Below are 16,705 nucleotides of genomic sequence, written 5' to 3' on the forward strand. Positions count from 1 at the left end.
GAGAGAGAGAGAGAGAGGGAGAGAGAGAGGGAGAGAGAGAGAGAGATTGGAAGAATGAAGGGTGGAGTACGGCGAAAGACGATTCGTTATTAGCGTCGGGGCGCCGTTACACGCGGGAAAAAGTACGTGACTTATTTCGCGCCTTCCACTCGCCCTCCCCTCCCGCCGTCCCTTCCCGTTAATATTCGCCCCGGCGAAGAAGTATCGGTGCGCGCGCGAGAGAAAAAGCGAGAGAGGCGGCCTGTTACTTTTCATCTGTCAAATCCATTGGAGCGACGGGCTGCGGAAAGAGCCCCCGGTATAGAGATCGAACCGAAGCCGGGGAACGAGAGCGAAACGATAAGGTGGTCGTCGCCGTCGTAGTTGCGGAATGGAGGGTCGCAGAGAGAGAGAGAAAGAGAGGAGGAGGAGGAGTAGCTCGGTGGTACGCGGCGCGAAATGCTCTTCGCTGATTTCCTTTTCTAAATATGGCCGCCTTCGTGTACGTTCCCGTCTCGCTCCTTCTCGCGCTCTCTTTCTCCCCGTGTACCGGCGCGACGCGACGCCGCGCCGCGCGCCGTAACCGGCCCTGCTTGCCCGAGGTTCTACTTGATTGCCAAGGCGTCTTAACCTCGGGGCCTCATAGCGGCAGCACCGGCAACGCCAGCCCAGGAGACCAGCCCGAGTCCGCGCGGACCGCTCGACTGGCGATGCTCGAGACGCGCGGGACTGCGCCTATAAGACTCGCGCGCGGCGCGGCGCGGCCAACCCGCGCGCGTAAAAATCCGCGGCGACGCCCACGGGCAGAATAAAGAGGCGTCGTCGCGCGGCGAAAAAGGCCAATCCGGCCGAAAGAACGGCGGCCCGGCGGCCAATCGCGCGCGCCCCCGCGCCGAGCCGCCGCCTGACAGCCGGTCGTCGAGTCCGCGCGGACATCGGTATACTCTCTGCCTGCCTTTATTATGCCTTTCTACGCGGCTCTTCCCCTCGCGAGCCTTCGGCCGCGCCGCGCCGCGCCGCGTGTACGTACGTGTGGACGCGCGGTACGTGGTGTAAGCGCGGTATACGCGGTCGAGGATATACCCCGGGCCCGGCGGCGAACGGCGAGGGAAGAGGGGTGTATATTCCCGTTGGTCTCTTCTGCTCTCCGAGCGCGGAAAGGGAGCCGCGACGGGAACGTCGTCTTCGTCGCCTCGCGGCGAAAAAAAAAACCCCGTCTCTCCCCCGAAGAGGCGAGCAACGTCGCCGCGTTCCGCCGTCCGCGACCGATGCGCGTCGTCTCTCCTGCCCGGGACCGCTTCGCGAAATTGTTGCATTTCGACGCGAGTCGGAAAAACCGAGCCGTGTATAACGATGCCGCGCCTTCGCCGCCGCCGCGCGAAAAGGAGACGCGTCGCACGGCGTTACGTTGTAATTCGTAATTCGCGGGAGAGACCCACGCCCGGCGGAGAGAACAGCCCTGCGGGTTGTCGTCGCGAATAAATCCTCGCTCCGTATCGCTCGATCGCACGCGGCGGTAACGCGATCGCCGGCGATTAAGGAAGCGCCTTGCCGCAACGCGCACGTGCACGGGCGACGGAACTGCCCGGAATCCGATCTCGTCTCGATCTAAGATCCCACCTCCCTCCTCCCCCCCCCCCCGCCCCGCCGACGATAAACTGAAAGTCCGCTCCTCGCGGGAATTAAATCACCGTTGTTTTCACTGCCGCCGGCCTGTAAACACTCCCGATTATCGATTGGAAATTTTCGTAATCCAGATTTTTCCAGATTGCGCCCGCGCGCGCAAACAGGATTACCGCGAATCGGGCTGAATTTGCTCTCGTTAGTCGGAGATACTCGAAATCGGATTTGTAGACAGCGCTCGCGCGCGCACTCGAAGCGGAATTCGGATAATGTCGCCCCGAGGTGACGGCGACGGCGAGCGAGCCTGAAACTTGGCGAGAGCCCCCCCCCCCCCGTCCTACTCCCGGCTCGCCGCAATTGCGATCTCGATAACGACCCTTCCCACGCCCTCCCGTGCGATTATGAAAATTTAATTCGACGATATCGGGCGCGCGGGGGTGGACCGCACGTAAAGCGATCCGATTTCTCGGCGGGCGCGACGGCCAGTCACGCGTGTAATCACCGGCGGCTCTCACGCATTACAGATGTTGCGTGCCACGATGGTACGGCGCGGTGCATGCGTCGACGCGCTCGGCAATCGGTTCCGATCGGCCGACGAATTGACGAGAGATTGGAGAAGATAAGGAATAATAAAATGTCACAGAGCGACGAGATAACGTAGCTCGCTCGTCTCTCTAATCTGCTTGATAAATTCCGTAAATATTCTAATGTCGCGCTCTTTAATTGGCGCCGGGTAATTGTTTGCCACTTGTTTTCACACCGTTCGGCCACCGAAAGGGTGCATTACGTTAATCCCGGGCATTAAGCCGCGCGCTCGCCACCGCCGCGAGAATTCTAACGATCCCCCCCGGTGGTCTGACGAATTAATTATTCAAGCGAGATTATCCGCTAACCGACGATCTTACTTACTCAGGATCGGAGATGCAGCTCGGCCAAGTTCGACGCGATAAGACGAAGGAAAAAGGGATACACAACTTTATTGTTTTACTCCATTTCTCCATACAACTGTTTGGTTATTAGAACGATTAAACATACAGCACGTTATTATAATCACGCGATGTACGCGGTAATTTGCCCGTTATTCTCGACGTGTGACTCGTGTAGAGAATATGCGTTGCAACAAAACAAAAAAAGACACCGCACCGAAATCGTCCTCGAGCATTCGAATCTCGAAAGATTCGTCAGCGAATTCGGCTGTTTGTAGTAGCGCATACCGGAGTGCACGCTGGGGCTTGTTTGTGGTCAATTCTTGCTACTGAGAAAAATTTTCATCGGATAAACCAATTAAATAGTATGTCCGATGGTTAATTTTTCCGATTAAATTATGGATATATCCGATGAAATTTGATTGAAAAACCGATCAAATTTTTCATCGGATATATCCGTTTGTTATCATGTAATTGGATTATCCGATTATATTTAATCGGACATTTTTTTCAGTGTGTATTTAAGTCGGTCTTAAATACAATTTAGAGTACATGTTCGAAGAGTATTTAGTAAAAAAATTACCCGCGTAAACGTTGCTACAGACCATTTTTCTGGATAAGAAACATTGCGGGAGATATTTCAGATGATCTTTGAATATAAGAACTGACTAGAAACAAGTCTTGGCATGCACTCAGTGCGCATTAGTGCAAGCAATCGAATGCGCTATTAAATTATCTGCACGAAACGTATCCGCGATAAAACATTGCCCGAAACCTACGTCATCGCTTTCAACAAAATTTGACTAAGGGAAACAATGTTCCAAAGTCGGTGTCTATTATTCTTCTTATGACCATGGCAATGGAACCGGAATTTGAAACAGATAACTTAATGGGAAGAAAGGAACTATAAAGAGAGAAAAAACATTTTACGCAAATGGAGGAGACAACCCAAAATTAGAAAGTGCAAAAAAATCATAAATAGACGAGTGCGCAGTTAACAATTTTTACATTCGTGTATATACAGGGTATTCGTGTTTTTCTTTCAACGGAAATAATATCAATTTTCCGCAAAAATGATATTAATTTCTCCTGAAATTGACATTTAATGGAAAATTCGATTTAAGGGAGATCCTAAATATTACCTAATTATAAATTTAATCCGGAGAGTAATTCTATATTAACGTGTGAATCTATCAAAGCAGTTATTGATATGAGCATATAGATAGTACAACAAATACATTTGCCCCGTACTGATCAGCCAGTTAAAAATGTATTTATCCTCTCTCTCTCTCCTTTTCCATTGAGAAAAGAGGGAGAGAAAATATATTTTTTATATAATATTTAATCTTTTTTTTTCTTTCTTTTTAAGGGAATTGTTCTTTGCGCGTCGATTCTCCCGGGACAACAACTGTCTATTCCTCGATATCTCCTTTGGTAGCGCGGTCAGTATATTATATCTTGCCGTTGGCTTATTTCGGCGGGCGCTCCTGATCCGCGAAGTACTTGGTCGCGTTCGGGAAGCGCAATGGGTCCGGGAAGTCTGGCGTGCCGCACCGGTACGGATTTAAGCAGTCCCTAATCGCTTGACCAAACGCGCGTCGCACAGCAGGGTCCGCCGCGACGGCCACGGCGGCACCCTCGACCTCCTCGACGCCGGCACGGCCGACCCCTTCTCTGACCAGCCGCTCCATGGACGCCGCTATCGTCGAATGATGATTTGGCGTGGGGCTGACTAGTAACCGCGGCTTCTGCTGTTCAATCAGCTTGCGACGTTTGCTCGGCAGACCGCCTAGATACGCGTCGCTGAACGTCGTCACGCCGCTGTTTGGCGTTACACCCTGCATCTGCAACTGCCTGCGCTGTCTCACGCCATCGCGAGCGATAATTGGTACCCAATCCTAGAAAATGATGCATCGTTCTTATTGATGTCGAGGAAAGTCCTCTATTATAAAATCGGTTTCTAATATGAGACAGCAGGCTTTCAACACCCAAATTCAATCACAAATCTTTTTTCGCAACGGTTACACGATCTAGCAATGTATTTTCCACCAAACAGATTTCGCTCCGAAGACAATAAGTGCATAGTGGAATCAACACACGACGTCTATTAATTTTACAGAAACCCCCCGCTATCTCATATTAAGAGCCTATTTTATAATAGGGGACTTTCCTCTATATATGATGCGCAACAGCAATTTTGAATTATCTCTGAATGTATATTAAATAAATTTTTGGATTGATTTAAGAGTCTTGGTTGTTACGAGTTAGACAAAAATTCTTCCTTGCACATTGACATACCGAAGGTAGGGCTTCGTGGCCAGGGAATGTTTCCGGGATTTCTTCTCGATCCTCAGGTACCGAGCCTTCACGTGTTGATTGTTGTTGCTGCTGCTGCTGTTGCTGCTGCTGTTGCTGCTGCTGCTGCTGTTGTTGCGGCTCCAGAGTCTCGGTTTCCATCGGCTTTACATTAGATTATTATATTATTGTATATTACAACGGTAAAAAAATGAGAATTGCTTACCTCGTCATCCGGTTGCGCCTGTGTAGATAGCCGGCTCGAAGCCGAGGATACCGATGACGATTGGGAAGATGCATCCCTGTACACTAAAAGTGGTATGATTTCTGAATCCGGGGGTTGCGGGACGCACAAAAAGTAAGTACGAAGGTGGGTGATAAATCCGTTCAGCACCCACTGGAGAAGAGCGGGATTACCACCGTCCATCAAGTCACGCTAAGGACAAAGTAAGCAACCAAATCGCGTTAGTGAAACACACGCGAATACCCCTCGCGTTCTTGTATCAGATTTAAGAGAATCGAGACGAACCATGAAACGTGTCGCGATCGCCTCCAATCCAGTTTGGCCGCCGCGCAGCGAGTACCGAAGTACCGTACAGATCTGGCTGCACATATTGATTAGAATGCTCAATATATCCTGTCCGAACCTCACATCGTCGACTCCTGCAAATCCAACGTGTGAATTCGATTCGTTGATTTTAAGAAGTATACAACACGAAGTTAAATACCAACCGTTGTCGAATAAGATTCTAAGTATATCTCTCTCGTGGCGAGCGATCAACGATTCGATGGTCGCGCAGACGTCAATGCGAGACCCACCCCTGCTGTTGGTGTCTTCCTCGGATGCCAGGAGATTCCGAATGTGAGGTCGTAGTTGAGAAATTAAACGCTCGGTCGCTTGCTCTTGAAGGGCCTCCGGTGATGAGGCGTTCGAGAACGTGTACTGCAGGAACCCTTGTAGCGGTCTTCGGAGACGAGCGATGGGCTCCCACTGACCGAGACGTACTCTAATCAATCCATCCAGAGTCATAGTTTGTGCCTGTGTGGTACGAATTCTTTTTAGCGTCGTGAACGATAAAGTTTATACCGATCTCGTAATAAACGCAATGATGAAATTACCAGCAATACGAAGAGGTCGACGAGGAAATTCTCTTCTCTACCAGGTTCGTGCGACGTGAAGAGATCCATAGATAGTCCTCCACCCTCGAATAGATCAGCCAACGTAGGAGCATTCTCGATTGAGCTGATCATCAAGAGAATTACGCGATTTAGTGTTATGTATATTCATAATGTGAATGATTTAATCATAATTTAACGCACCCATCGCTCAAGAATCCTACGTGTATGTTGTTACCAAGCATCTGCATTATATTCCCAAGACTTTCCATCAAATTTGGAGCTGTAACATGATCAAATGTCAATATCGAAGTAAATATTAAAATCCATTATTATAATATTAAAATTATCATTACTATTGATGCTGATGTTAGGTTGCGACTGACCGCCCGCCGACTGACTTAACATGTGGTGCAAAAAATTCGCGAAGGAATTATTAGTAGCTGTTTCCGCACTCGTGGCCGATGTTGCGTTCGTAGAAGTGGCACTGGTGGTCGTGGTCGAAGTCGTCGCTAGAAAATATTTTTCCAACATTGTAGAAACGCGCATTTACAAAAAAGAAAACAACAAATTGTTATCCTCGTATTACCCACCGGTTTGATTAGTTTGATTCTGAGCGTCTGCTGTAGCTGTCGACGTCGTGCGCGTTGTTTGCGAGGAAGTTGTCACGCCGGTCGCGCTGCTGGACGCGGTACTCGGGGAGCGATACACATGATGCGAGTTGCACGGAAGATACGGATCGAAATCAAGACCCAGCCCAATACTCATACCAAGACCCATTGGATGAGCATGGTGATGGAACACGTGCGGCCGTGACGTACTTCGAGTTTGTGTAGCGGTGGTAGGATGAGTACCAGTGTTGCTTCTGTATATTTTTCAGAATTACTTAATATCAGATGTACTTTAAACAACGAATTTATATGAAGTTAATAAACGTTTAGACCTAATAAAAAAATAAGGGAAAATGTCATACAAATTGTAAGATAATTGCATAGCGTTACAAAAATATTTAAACGTACTTTAAAGAATGAATTTTAGAGTTAAGAAAAATTTACACCTAATGAAACATAAGGAAAAATGTCATACGAGTTATAAGCTAATTGAATGGTGTTACAAAAATATTGTCAATATCATCGATAACGTTGTACCGTGCTTGAGTGCTTTGACCGGCATTCGTGCTTCCGCTATCCATCGACGAGGAGATACCCTGTTGCACTCCGACGGTAGTGACGGGAGGGGTTCTCGAGCTCAAAGTAGTGGTGATACCGCCGTGCACCATGTGCCCGGCAACGGCTTGCATAAAGTTTCGCATGAAATACGGCGGCGGTGGTGTGCCGAACGGAAATACGTTTGTCCTGCCTGCAAAATGGAAAATGTTCAATAGGCAAACGTCGTTTCTCTCCCCAAACGCGTCGCGTAACACACGGTGAGTAGCGACAATAGCTTACGGGCGTTATTGTTGTTTTCATTGCCCGACGCGTTCTGTTCATTGCTCGATCCAGCATCTATATTGCTCTCGGAACTAACTTCCATCAGCACTTCAACATTGTTCGGCAAATTGAATACTGTATCTAGAAAAAAAAACAAACAGCAACATGTATTCCATACTGTCTTGTTGTCCAGAGAATCGTATCGCGATAAAACGAAACGTACCGAAAGGCGATTGGCCTTGATCTTGTTGCGGCCGTTCCTCCTGCGACTGCGCCACATGGTCTCGCTCTTGATTACCTTCCTCAGTATTAACACGTGACGAAGTTCCCGAATCCGCGTTGTCCGCCGGCGCCTGATTACCAGACTCTGTCGTCTCGTCGTTACTGTTGTTGTTATTAGCGCTACGACCGTTCAAACTGATATGAGCCTGTGAGAGATAGGAAAAAAAAGGAATATATTGAGAGACAGTATCAATTGCTTGGACAAATAGGCACGTGGTATTTAGTTATTTCTGTCTTGTGTATTTTTTGTCAACTGCTCACCTCTACCTGGATCGGTATACCAGGCTGCAGAATGGCCGAGTGTTGTACTATTATTGGTCGGCACCGCAAGTTTCTAGGTGGCGGTTGACTCATGTCAATAATAATATCACTCAGCGCGTGACAACTGTGCGACATAAGGTGCAGAATTTCACTAACTCCGTCCACTATTCTCTGACTTTCCTCTACGGTGTTCGGTCCGGTCTAAACAATGAATGGTCGCCGTCAGTAAAGCGGAACTGTGCCTAACTGCGCGTTCGACGATCAATATCGAGGTCACTTACCCCGGGCGGTAGCGAAGGATCGAGAAGCGTAAGCATGCAATAACGTTCCAAGTATGGTCTCAGCCGATCTTGAGTGTTGCACAATCTCTGCAATAATTCTGCCATTTGCGGAGGTCGCGGGAGCCTAAAAGACAAATAATTAACGATTAGGTATACATCTACATCTGCTAATTAGCTCATCAAATAATCTAAATGGACGCGTACTCCTGCTGCTGAGTTCGTCTGCTTTGGCCAGCGTTGCTCGATGTTGCTCCCTCCGTAGCCGCTTGTGTTTGTTGCTGTTGCGACTGTGCCTGTGGCTGCGGTTGCGATTGCGATTGGGATTGAGACTGAGATTGAGACTGGGATTGAGATTGAGATTGAGAATGAGATTGAGACTGAGACGGGGACTGTGGTGGTTGCACATCACTCTGACGCTCACTTGCATCGCTCGAAGTTCTCGTGTTCCCACCGTTATAACTGCTTCCTGAATATCACCGAATTTGCAAGATTATGTCCAGCCCGTCAACGAAAGCTGCGTTCGGCATTGCATATCTGAGGTGTCTGAGCGCTCTCTTGCATTGAAGCGAACGAGAGGAGAATGAAATAAAAAGAGAGGAAGAGCACTTCAACGATTTGCAATGCCGAACGCAGCCAATGGAATCAGGCTCGCGAATGTATAAACCTCTGAACAGTGTTACTGCGCGCGCTCCAGCTGCTGACAACGCGGCTGTGATAGCGGCGGCGGCTGCCTCGGCAAGTCTAGCACCGTCATCTCTAGAAACGTCGTTGTTCCTGAAGAATTACAAGAGCATTGTTGCGCCACGCGAGAAAACCTAGGACCCAAGTGGTCGCTCAACTTACTCGTTCTGTTCAATTTCAGACTCTTGAGGATGCTGATGCTGATGTTGATGCTGATGCTGGTGGTGATGCTGATGCTGATGCTGCTGCTGCGCAGTCGACTGGTTGAGTTCCGGAGGCGGGTGCAGAGGTAAGCTGGGATCGTCCAGTCGATCGATCAGTTCGTTTATACGATCGAGCATGCGACCGGCATGATTCAGCCGACTACCGGACAAGCTATTGCTCAATTGCGGTATTCCTGGGGGATCGAAATGCAAGAATAATAAGACGCAACAAGTGTACAGAGAGAAATTTTAAGAGAAAACAGGAGGAAGCTCAGAATATTACCATGACCCTCGACGATCTCCGCTGGCACAGACATGGCACCCAGGTACATCGCGTTTCCATGCATTTGGGTGCGCGTGACCCGATAATGCGGCCTCTGCGAGCTCTGCCAGCCCTGCCTCTGGCCCTGGGTCTGCCCGCCGTCGTTCCCGTGTTGGCCAGGTTGGGGCGGCGCGCGTTGCACCAGGTGAATAACTTTCCCATTGCAATCTGAAGAATCACGTAGACGTCAGTGCACGCCTGTCGCCGCGTCCCGTGCAGCTTATCGCGGCAAGTTATCTACGCAAGTATGTGCGATGTGTGTACACGTACCGTAATCTTTCAATTTCTTGTCGTCCTGAAGCACTCGTCCACAATAAATCAACCTCTGCGAGTCGGCTGGTACCGCGACGGACTCTGCTATGTACTCCTTAAAGCCGCGTACCGTGATTTGCTTCAGGGAAGAGAGAAATATAGAGTATACAGACATACATTATGTAATTAGACAAATAATGCGTGGTCTACAAATATGTGGAGTAAGGAGTAAGGGAGAGCCCTAACTTCTAGCTTTTGGTGTAAGGAAGCTGAAATACGGGCATGATTTTTAAAATAATTGTAACACTGGTTGATGGCATTTTGATTCACCGAGAGTAAGCCTAAGAGCTGAAGTAGGAGTAAGAAATAAAATGGATTTATTTCCTTACTCCTACTCCTTACTCCAGCTTACTCCATGTATTGTAGACCAGCCTTAAGAGATCCACATGGGAGATGGCGTGCACACTCGGTGCTACGGGGACAAGCCGCGTGTGCACGTCCGCTCCGATCATCCCCGGATGTGTCCTGGGGGACGTCGGGAGACTCCGTGCCGAGGCAGCGGCGAGAACTACGCCGGCGATCGACACGTGACCACGGGGACTGGGAGAGGTGGGGGAGCGACTTACGTCGTCTTCCACGGCGAAGACGTGATTCTGCGAGTCCAAGGTCTTCACTGTTAGGTCGAGCATTCTCGTAGGCGCGTGGCACGCGAGGCCCGGCTGCGGCGTGAACTACGGGATGTCGTCGGGCGACGACGCGCCGGGATATTCACGGGATACTCCACGGGCCCACGCTGCGGCGGGCCTGTCACGACGTTGCTCCAAGTCTTCCCCGAGTACGGCAGAGAGGAAACGAAACGGGACGAGGAGAGAGAGGGAGAGAGAAATACGGGCGTTTAACGAACGGTCAAAGGGCAACGTTCGCCGATCCGCGACTCCGTTCACTGCGCGATCGCTCGCTTCGCTCGCTGGCCCGTCACGTTCTCGCGCTCGACCCGTGTCTTGTCGCGAGTCTCATAACGTTGCCACACAAATGTTGCGGTTGCACAATGTCGCGCGAACGAAGGCGGAGCAGGGAGAGGAGGACGCGACAGACACGTTACCCAGAATGCGCTTATACCAGCGACGCGGCGAGCGCTGACAACACGTGGGGGCTACAGTTCCTATGAGGAAGCCTAGTGGCGGAAATGATACACGCGCACCTGCGCAGAATAGAGGAAATGTTTGAATAGCAATAGATATTGTTTAAATGAATCCGTAAGCTAAGGTCTTCGGCTGCCGAAATTGCCCGTGTGTCAAAGACGCGCCGAAGAACGTCACGCTTGAACATAGCAACGAAGTCCCTTTGTTCTCCGTCCCATTCGGTTATTCGGGCGTCACGTTTTCATAGAGCGCAGTCGTCAGAGCCGGTTCTAAGCTAAGCGGGGCCGGGTGCAAACAAAAAACGAATTCGGCCGCTTGATTAGCGCGAGAAAGCAGGGGCCCGATTCTTGAATTTATTCGAAGAAGAAACGTATACGAAAACTCTGCTTTGACAGAAAAGTTGAAAATCTATTGGTTAAAGCCATGCGAGTAGCTAATCAACTTTTCTGTAAGAGCAGAATTTTTGCATACGTTTCTCCTTCGAATAAATTCAAGAATCGAACCCCAGGACTGATCGAACCGCGAGGCTGATCAAGCCGCGAGGCCGCGTCGGCGGAAAAAGTCTAAAGTCGACTTCAAAGTCAAGCTGAATGTCAACTTATAGTCAACTAATAGCGTTTTCGATTTTCTGACTCGACCCGACCCCGAGTCAGAAAAGTTTGATCAAAAGCAAGATTTGAACCACAATTTCTACAAAAATCTTACTCTTGATCAAACTTTTCTGACTCGGAGTCGGGTCGAGTCAGCAAATCGAAAACGCTATTATAGTCGACAAATGACTCGACTATAGTCGACTGTCAGTCAGCCAAAAGTCGAATTACGGCCTGTGTCCACGATGCTAGAACTTGGTCCAAGTTCTAGTTCTGAGAGATCTGTAGCCAATCAACTTGCAGTTATTTCATAAAAGCTGCAAATTGATTGGCTACACATTTCTCGAAACTAGAACTTGGACCAAGTTCTAGCATCGTGGATACAGGCCTTTAGAAGTTGACTTTATGGCAATTATAAGTCGACTTTATGATGATTAGATGTCTACTTTATGGCGATCAGAAGTCGACTTTATGGCAATTATAAATCAACTTTCAATCCATTTTACGTTGTTTATATTAACTATTAAATTTTTAAGTGACATTCTGAAAACTTGATTGATTAAATTTTTTATATTTTCCCAGCAAACACAAAAATAACAGTTACATAACTGTAAGTTAAAATTTCCTACTCAACAATATAAGAAACTCATTGAGTGAGCGCTCAGTATGATTGGTTAATACTTGTAGATCCAGCCAATCATATTAAGAAACTCATTGGCTGCGTTTAGCAGAAAAAGCTGCTTTGCAACTGTTGTAAAATTCGTGAATCTGATTAGTGTATTCTCTTAATCTTCAGTGAATTTAAGAGTATACGCCAATCAGATTCATGAATTTTACAACAATTGCAAAGCAGCTTTTTCTGCTGAACGTAGCCATTGAGTGGGCGCTCAATGATTTCTTAACGTGATTGGCTGGATCTAAAAGTATTAACCAATCATACTGAGCGCTCACTCGACAGTTGTGTCTGCTGAACGCGGCCATTGGGTTACTGCGTGCCGTGGCAGCGGTTGCGGTTGCGCTGAGGATTGGCCAACGCGCCGATGGGTGACGCGACGATACGCAAATTCCAAGTCGAACGACCGCGACCGTTGCGGCGGCGGTTCGCCATTTACAGGCGGCGGACGGCACGAGATCCGATCGTTTCTTTCAATTGTCGTACCTCGTCGTTTGGCGAAGAAAGGTACGTCTCGGACGTCCGGTGAGGGACGGTGGCTCTCGCTGTTTTCCGCGGAAAGTTAGGAATGTCGGAAATGCATCGACATTATGCACAATATACATACGTGAGCAAAATATCCTTGCCTCTCTAATCGGATAATCAATTGCACACTAACAAATATATTCCATTAAATTGTACATCCGATGAAGAATATAATCGGGTTTTCAATAAAATTTCATCGAATATATCCACAATTTAATCGGAAAACTTAATCAGAAAACCGATCGTTAATTTTCCATCGGAAACACTACTTGATCGATTTATCCAATGAAACGTTTTTTTTTCAGTGTTTGAGTTGTGCGAACGGTAAGAAGATGACGTCTGTATTCCGAAAACTCAACTTCATTTCCCCGGAAAAAAACGCGATATTTGGAGGGCAAAGTTTGCTTTATTTGCCGCGAGGGCAACGATTGTATCACGCAGCTGAGGACGGTAGGCGTTTCGGCGTGCAGAAGGAAAGGACGCTGCGTGATGTTCCCATACCCAGATAGCACGAGACACTCTTACGAAAATTTTAAGAATATTCTTCAACAGTATTTGGAATATTCCATAGGCCATTCTTATGTATTTATCTTATGTTCGTAGAATATTCGACTGCTATAAATCTTTTTCGAATGTGAATAGAATAATCTACCGAATATAGTCGGTTAGATATACATATAGTATGATCACAGGTTTCACTGTCTTTTGCGTAAGACAAATGTATTACACAATGTGCAATACATAAACTCGATGAATTAAAAAATTATTCTGAACGAATATTCCAAGGGCGTTCTCGACGAATATTCTAAAAACGCTCTTCCCATACAGCACGCATGTTTAAAAGGCATCTCTAAGGCGTCTTTTAGATACACATATCCATACACATTTAGTTGTGATAATATTTTGCTACCGCGCCTATTGGGTGCGACAGCGAACCGTTTGCTGTGCTTTAGAAATATATAGGTAACGTAGCAAAATATTCTTGGCAAATCATGATTGACTACGGTAGCGAAAAGTTTTTTTTCAGTGTAGCCTCGGATTTAATGTTTAATAAAAATTAAGCGTGCGTTTCTCAAGGAATTCTTAGAAATATCACGTTGATATAACGTAACCGTCGAAAGGCGTTCCCACAAAAAGTAAACTTAAAAAAAAGTCAAGTAGCCGAATTTATCGAAGACAGATTTTACAAGGTGCCAGCTATTGTACAAGCTTCATCGGCTGAACGGTCTGCGGAAATAGAGCGGAGTGTTCTTCGAGGCAGATCGAGAGAAAGAGGGTCTGCCGAGCAGATCTGCCGTTTCGTATTCAAACGAGAAACGCGCACCACCTAAATGTTTACAAAATAATATCTTCCGCTCGGTTTTTACGGCGCCGATCCGCGTTGGACGCTGCGCTCGAATCCACCGGAGCGAACTGCTAGCGCGTCACCCGCTGGGATGTTCGTCGGAAGAATGTTAATGGTGTTTTGGTATCGTGTGCAGGAAGCGGCGGGTGCACGCCCTACATCTCGCGACGTGGAAGGCTTCCCCGGGGTCCGACGCGACGACGGGCGCCCCGATGCGTCGACCCACGACGCCCCCGACGCCGCCGTTTCTCCCGCCGGTCCCTGCTGCGGCGAGAACGCGGAGGGCCCGCGGTGTGTCCGTGTACGAGAAAACAAGAGAAACAAGGGAGAGCGATGGAAGTGAAAAGTTCGGCCGGGGATTATTCGGCCGTGGGCCGGCGGCGCGGCGGAAGGGCACGGGCTGGGCGCCGACTTTTTAAATCCCCATCGTAAACACACGCGTCAGAGGCTCTCAACGTCGCGCGGGGTATCGCGACGACCGGGCGTATACGGTATTTCCAAATGATACACGATTCTCCGACCGCGTTGGTACACGCGACGCACCTAAAGAATTCCTGTGTAAGATACTCGCGCTTGGAATCACCCTGGTGGCACAATATACTGGCGCAATATTGGGAAATAATGTGAATCTAGCATTCCCAAAATTGGTCCAATATTGTAAGATGGACGCCTTCTCTTATTTAGCCAATATGTCTATTTAGCACACTGAAAAAAATTTCTGGTTGAATATGGACGAATCAAATAATTCCTTTAGGATTTACCAGAATTCCTTTAGGATTTACCAGAATTTCTGTAGGATTACAGGAATTCTGGTAAATCCTAAAGGAATTATCTGATTCGTCCATATTCAACCAGAAATTTTTTTCAGTGCAGTATTGATTTAATATTGGCCAATGCACTTGCAATATAAATACAATGTTATATCATTATCGTCGTGTAATATTTAATATATTTATTGTAGGCCAGTATTGGCTTTACGTTGGACAATATCGGCCAATGCATTTCTAATATGACCAACGTTGGACCAACGTTTAGGCAATGTTTAGCCAACGTACTGTGCTACTAGGGTAATAACACGAATTGGCGCAAAGGCCCAGTGAGAAATGATTCGTCGGTCGACGAGTCATTTCTCGCTGGGGGGAAGTTGGCCCGAGCTGGAACGGTCCCTTCCGTCTTTTTCTCGTTTATCGCTTCTACTGCCGGTTGATAATTGCCAGGCGGGATTCTCCGATTGTCTCGAGGACGACGAGTGCCAATGTGAACCGCTGGAGAAGGAGAGTTTGGGTGAAACGGATTCCATCGTGATTCAATTTAGAGGCGGAGAAAAGCTGGCCAAACTCGCGGTCTTCGCGACGCCCGTCTAGATTTAGATCGTCTGTACGTGTTTAACTTAATCTTCTCTCTTGCAGCTTCTTTTACCCCCTTTCGCGGTCAACCACGCGGCGCGGCGCCGCGTAAACTGAACGAGTCGGAAGGAAAGAGAGAGAGAGAGAGAGAGAGAGATAGGGAAAAGAAAGAAAAAGAGACCAGATGCCAGAAGCGTGAAAAGGCGAAGGCAAACATTTCTTTTACCGGATATAATTCGGACTTGGCCGCAACTTCCGAGAAATTGGCTCTGCCCTCTGGTAAAAGAGGAGAGCGAAGCTGGCAGGTTCACAATGTGCTTTCCAGTTTCTCAAGAGTGCGCGCCTATTTGTTGCAAAGATGAAAGAAAAGTCTTGCGCAAACGTGTGTCGCGAGAGTTGCGCAAGGATGTGACGCAGGAAAGAGGAGCAAAACGGAGAGGAAACAGTAAGGAATGCGATGCGAAGCCATCGCGCTTGCGTTTAAAATAAAGTAGATGCTCGGCGTTTCTTTTCTTTTAGGGAGGCGAAAAAAAAACAAAGGAATGCGGCGGAAAAAGGGACGGGGTAAATTTGTCGTCGCGCGAGGGAGAACAGCGAGCCCACTGATCGACGACGTTGGAAGCGAGAAATCCGGTAGCCCCCAAAACCGCCGGGGCAGGCCGACCCTCACGGCTGAGCGTCCTCGCCGCCCACGCCAGGTGATTATCTCCCAATATCTCAATGCAGCATGTAAAACGCCTATCGTTTATACTCGTTGTATCGCGCTGCCCGCACCGCTACCTTCCTCGATCCGCTTCCACTCTCTCTCTCTCTCTCTGCTCTCCTCCGGCTTCCTTCCTCCACCGTTTCTTTTTCTCGATAAGAAAAGGAGGAGTTCGCCTGCATACCTCGAAGCTATGCGGTATACAGATGCAGGCGGAGCGCCGAAGAGAAACGATGTACTTATACGGGCGCCGATAGCCGAGAGAGAAAGAGGAGGAGGAGGAGGAGGAGGAGGGGGGTAAAGTATATTAGGATTAATTTTATTTTGCGGTAATAACTCTCCTCAAGTATACGATATATGTCGTTTACGAGCCGTATATTTTCAAATATATGTCATTATAAAATTGGCAAGTTGAGCAGACCGGCTAGAGCGAGTAAACAGCTCGCAGGATTTGTGTATGTGTGTGTTTATATTACATTATATATCATCGGGTTTCTCTCCCATGTGTTGCAGCGCCGGGATACACTATACAGAATAACATCGAGACGCTTTCTACGGGGCTGTCGAGGGAAACCTAACAATCATCCCGGAGATACGGAGAACGAGTTGGCTCGTATTTATCTTGAAGTAATCCCGTCATACGTCTTACATATGCTCGACATATTTCAAACGGGCGAGGCGGACGTATAAATCGAAAGATCGGTTACAGTTTAGTATTTTGAACTTCGGT

The 16,705-nt window shown here is 48.1% G+C and overlaps 1 protein-coding gene across 2 annotated transcripts; it reads right to left on the reverse strand.

The window, feature by feature from the left end:
* Positions 1 to 2,978: 2,978 nt before the first annotated feature.
* On the reverse strand, positions 2,979 to 10,899 carry LOC105570400 (large proline-rich protein BAG6). 2 transcript variants are annotated; one of them, XM_012027566.1, is made up of 20 exons: positions 10,278 to 10,899; positions 9,670 to 9,790; positions 9,361 to 9,567; positions 9,037 to 9,271; positions 8,858 to 8,949; positions 8,398 to 8,659; positions 8,194 to 8,317; positions 7,913 to 8,113; positions 7,593 to 7,797; positions 7,388 to 7,510; positions 7,088 to 7,298; positions 6,533 to 6,804; positions 6,296 to 6,451; positions 6,144 to 6,222; positions 5,943 to 6,066; positions 5,556 to 5,862; positions 5,353 to 5,486; positions 5,050 to 5,259; positions 4,827 to 4,988; positions 2,979 to 4,426 (listed from the first exon to the last, which is right to left on the reverse strand). In XM_012027566.1, the coding sequence occupies exons 1-20, from the start codon at positions 10,338 to 10,340 to the stop codon at positions 3,998 to 4,000; spliced, it is 3,717 nt and encodes a 1,238-aa protein (XP_011882956.1). In that variant the 5' UTR covers positions 10,341 to 10,899; the 3' UTR covers positions 2,979 to 3,997. The 2 variants fall into 2 exon arrangements, with proteins under 2 accessions (XP_011882956.1, XP_011882955.1); XM_012027565.1 differs by having other exon boundaries at positions 8,858 to 8,967; positions 10,278 to 10,898.
* Between the last annotated feature and the right edge of the window lie 5,806 nt (positions 10,900 to 16,705).

This window comes from Vollenhovia emeryi, unplaced genomic scaffold, assembly GCF_000949405.1.
Source record: "Vollenhovia emeryi isolate VEMERY1.0 unplaced genomic scaffold, V.emery_V1.0 DF939120.1, whole genome shotgun sequence".
NCBI lineage: Eukaryota > Metazoa > Arthropoda > Insecta > Hymenoptera > Formicidae > Vollenhovia > Vollenhovia emeryi.

Bases quoted from the DNA above. Each gene is read 5' to 3' on its own strand.
- LOC105570400 (XM_012027565.1), bottom strand. From the start codon at position 10,340: ATGCTCGACCTAACAGTGAAGACCTTGGACTCGCAGAATCACGTCTTC. The intron at 6,067-6,143 runs GTGCGTTAAATT...CTTGATGATCAG, and splicing joins GTAGGATTCTTGAGCGATGG to CTCAATCGAGAATGCTCCTA. The intron at 5,863-5,942 runs GTAATTTCATCA...CGTACCACACAG, and splicing joins TCGACCTCTTCGTATTGCTG to GCACAAACTATGACTCTGGA.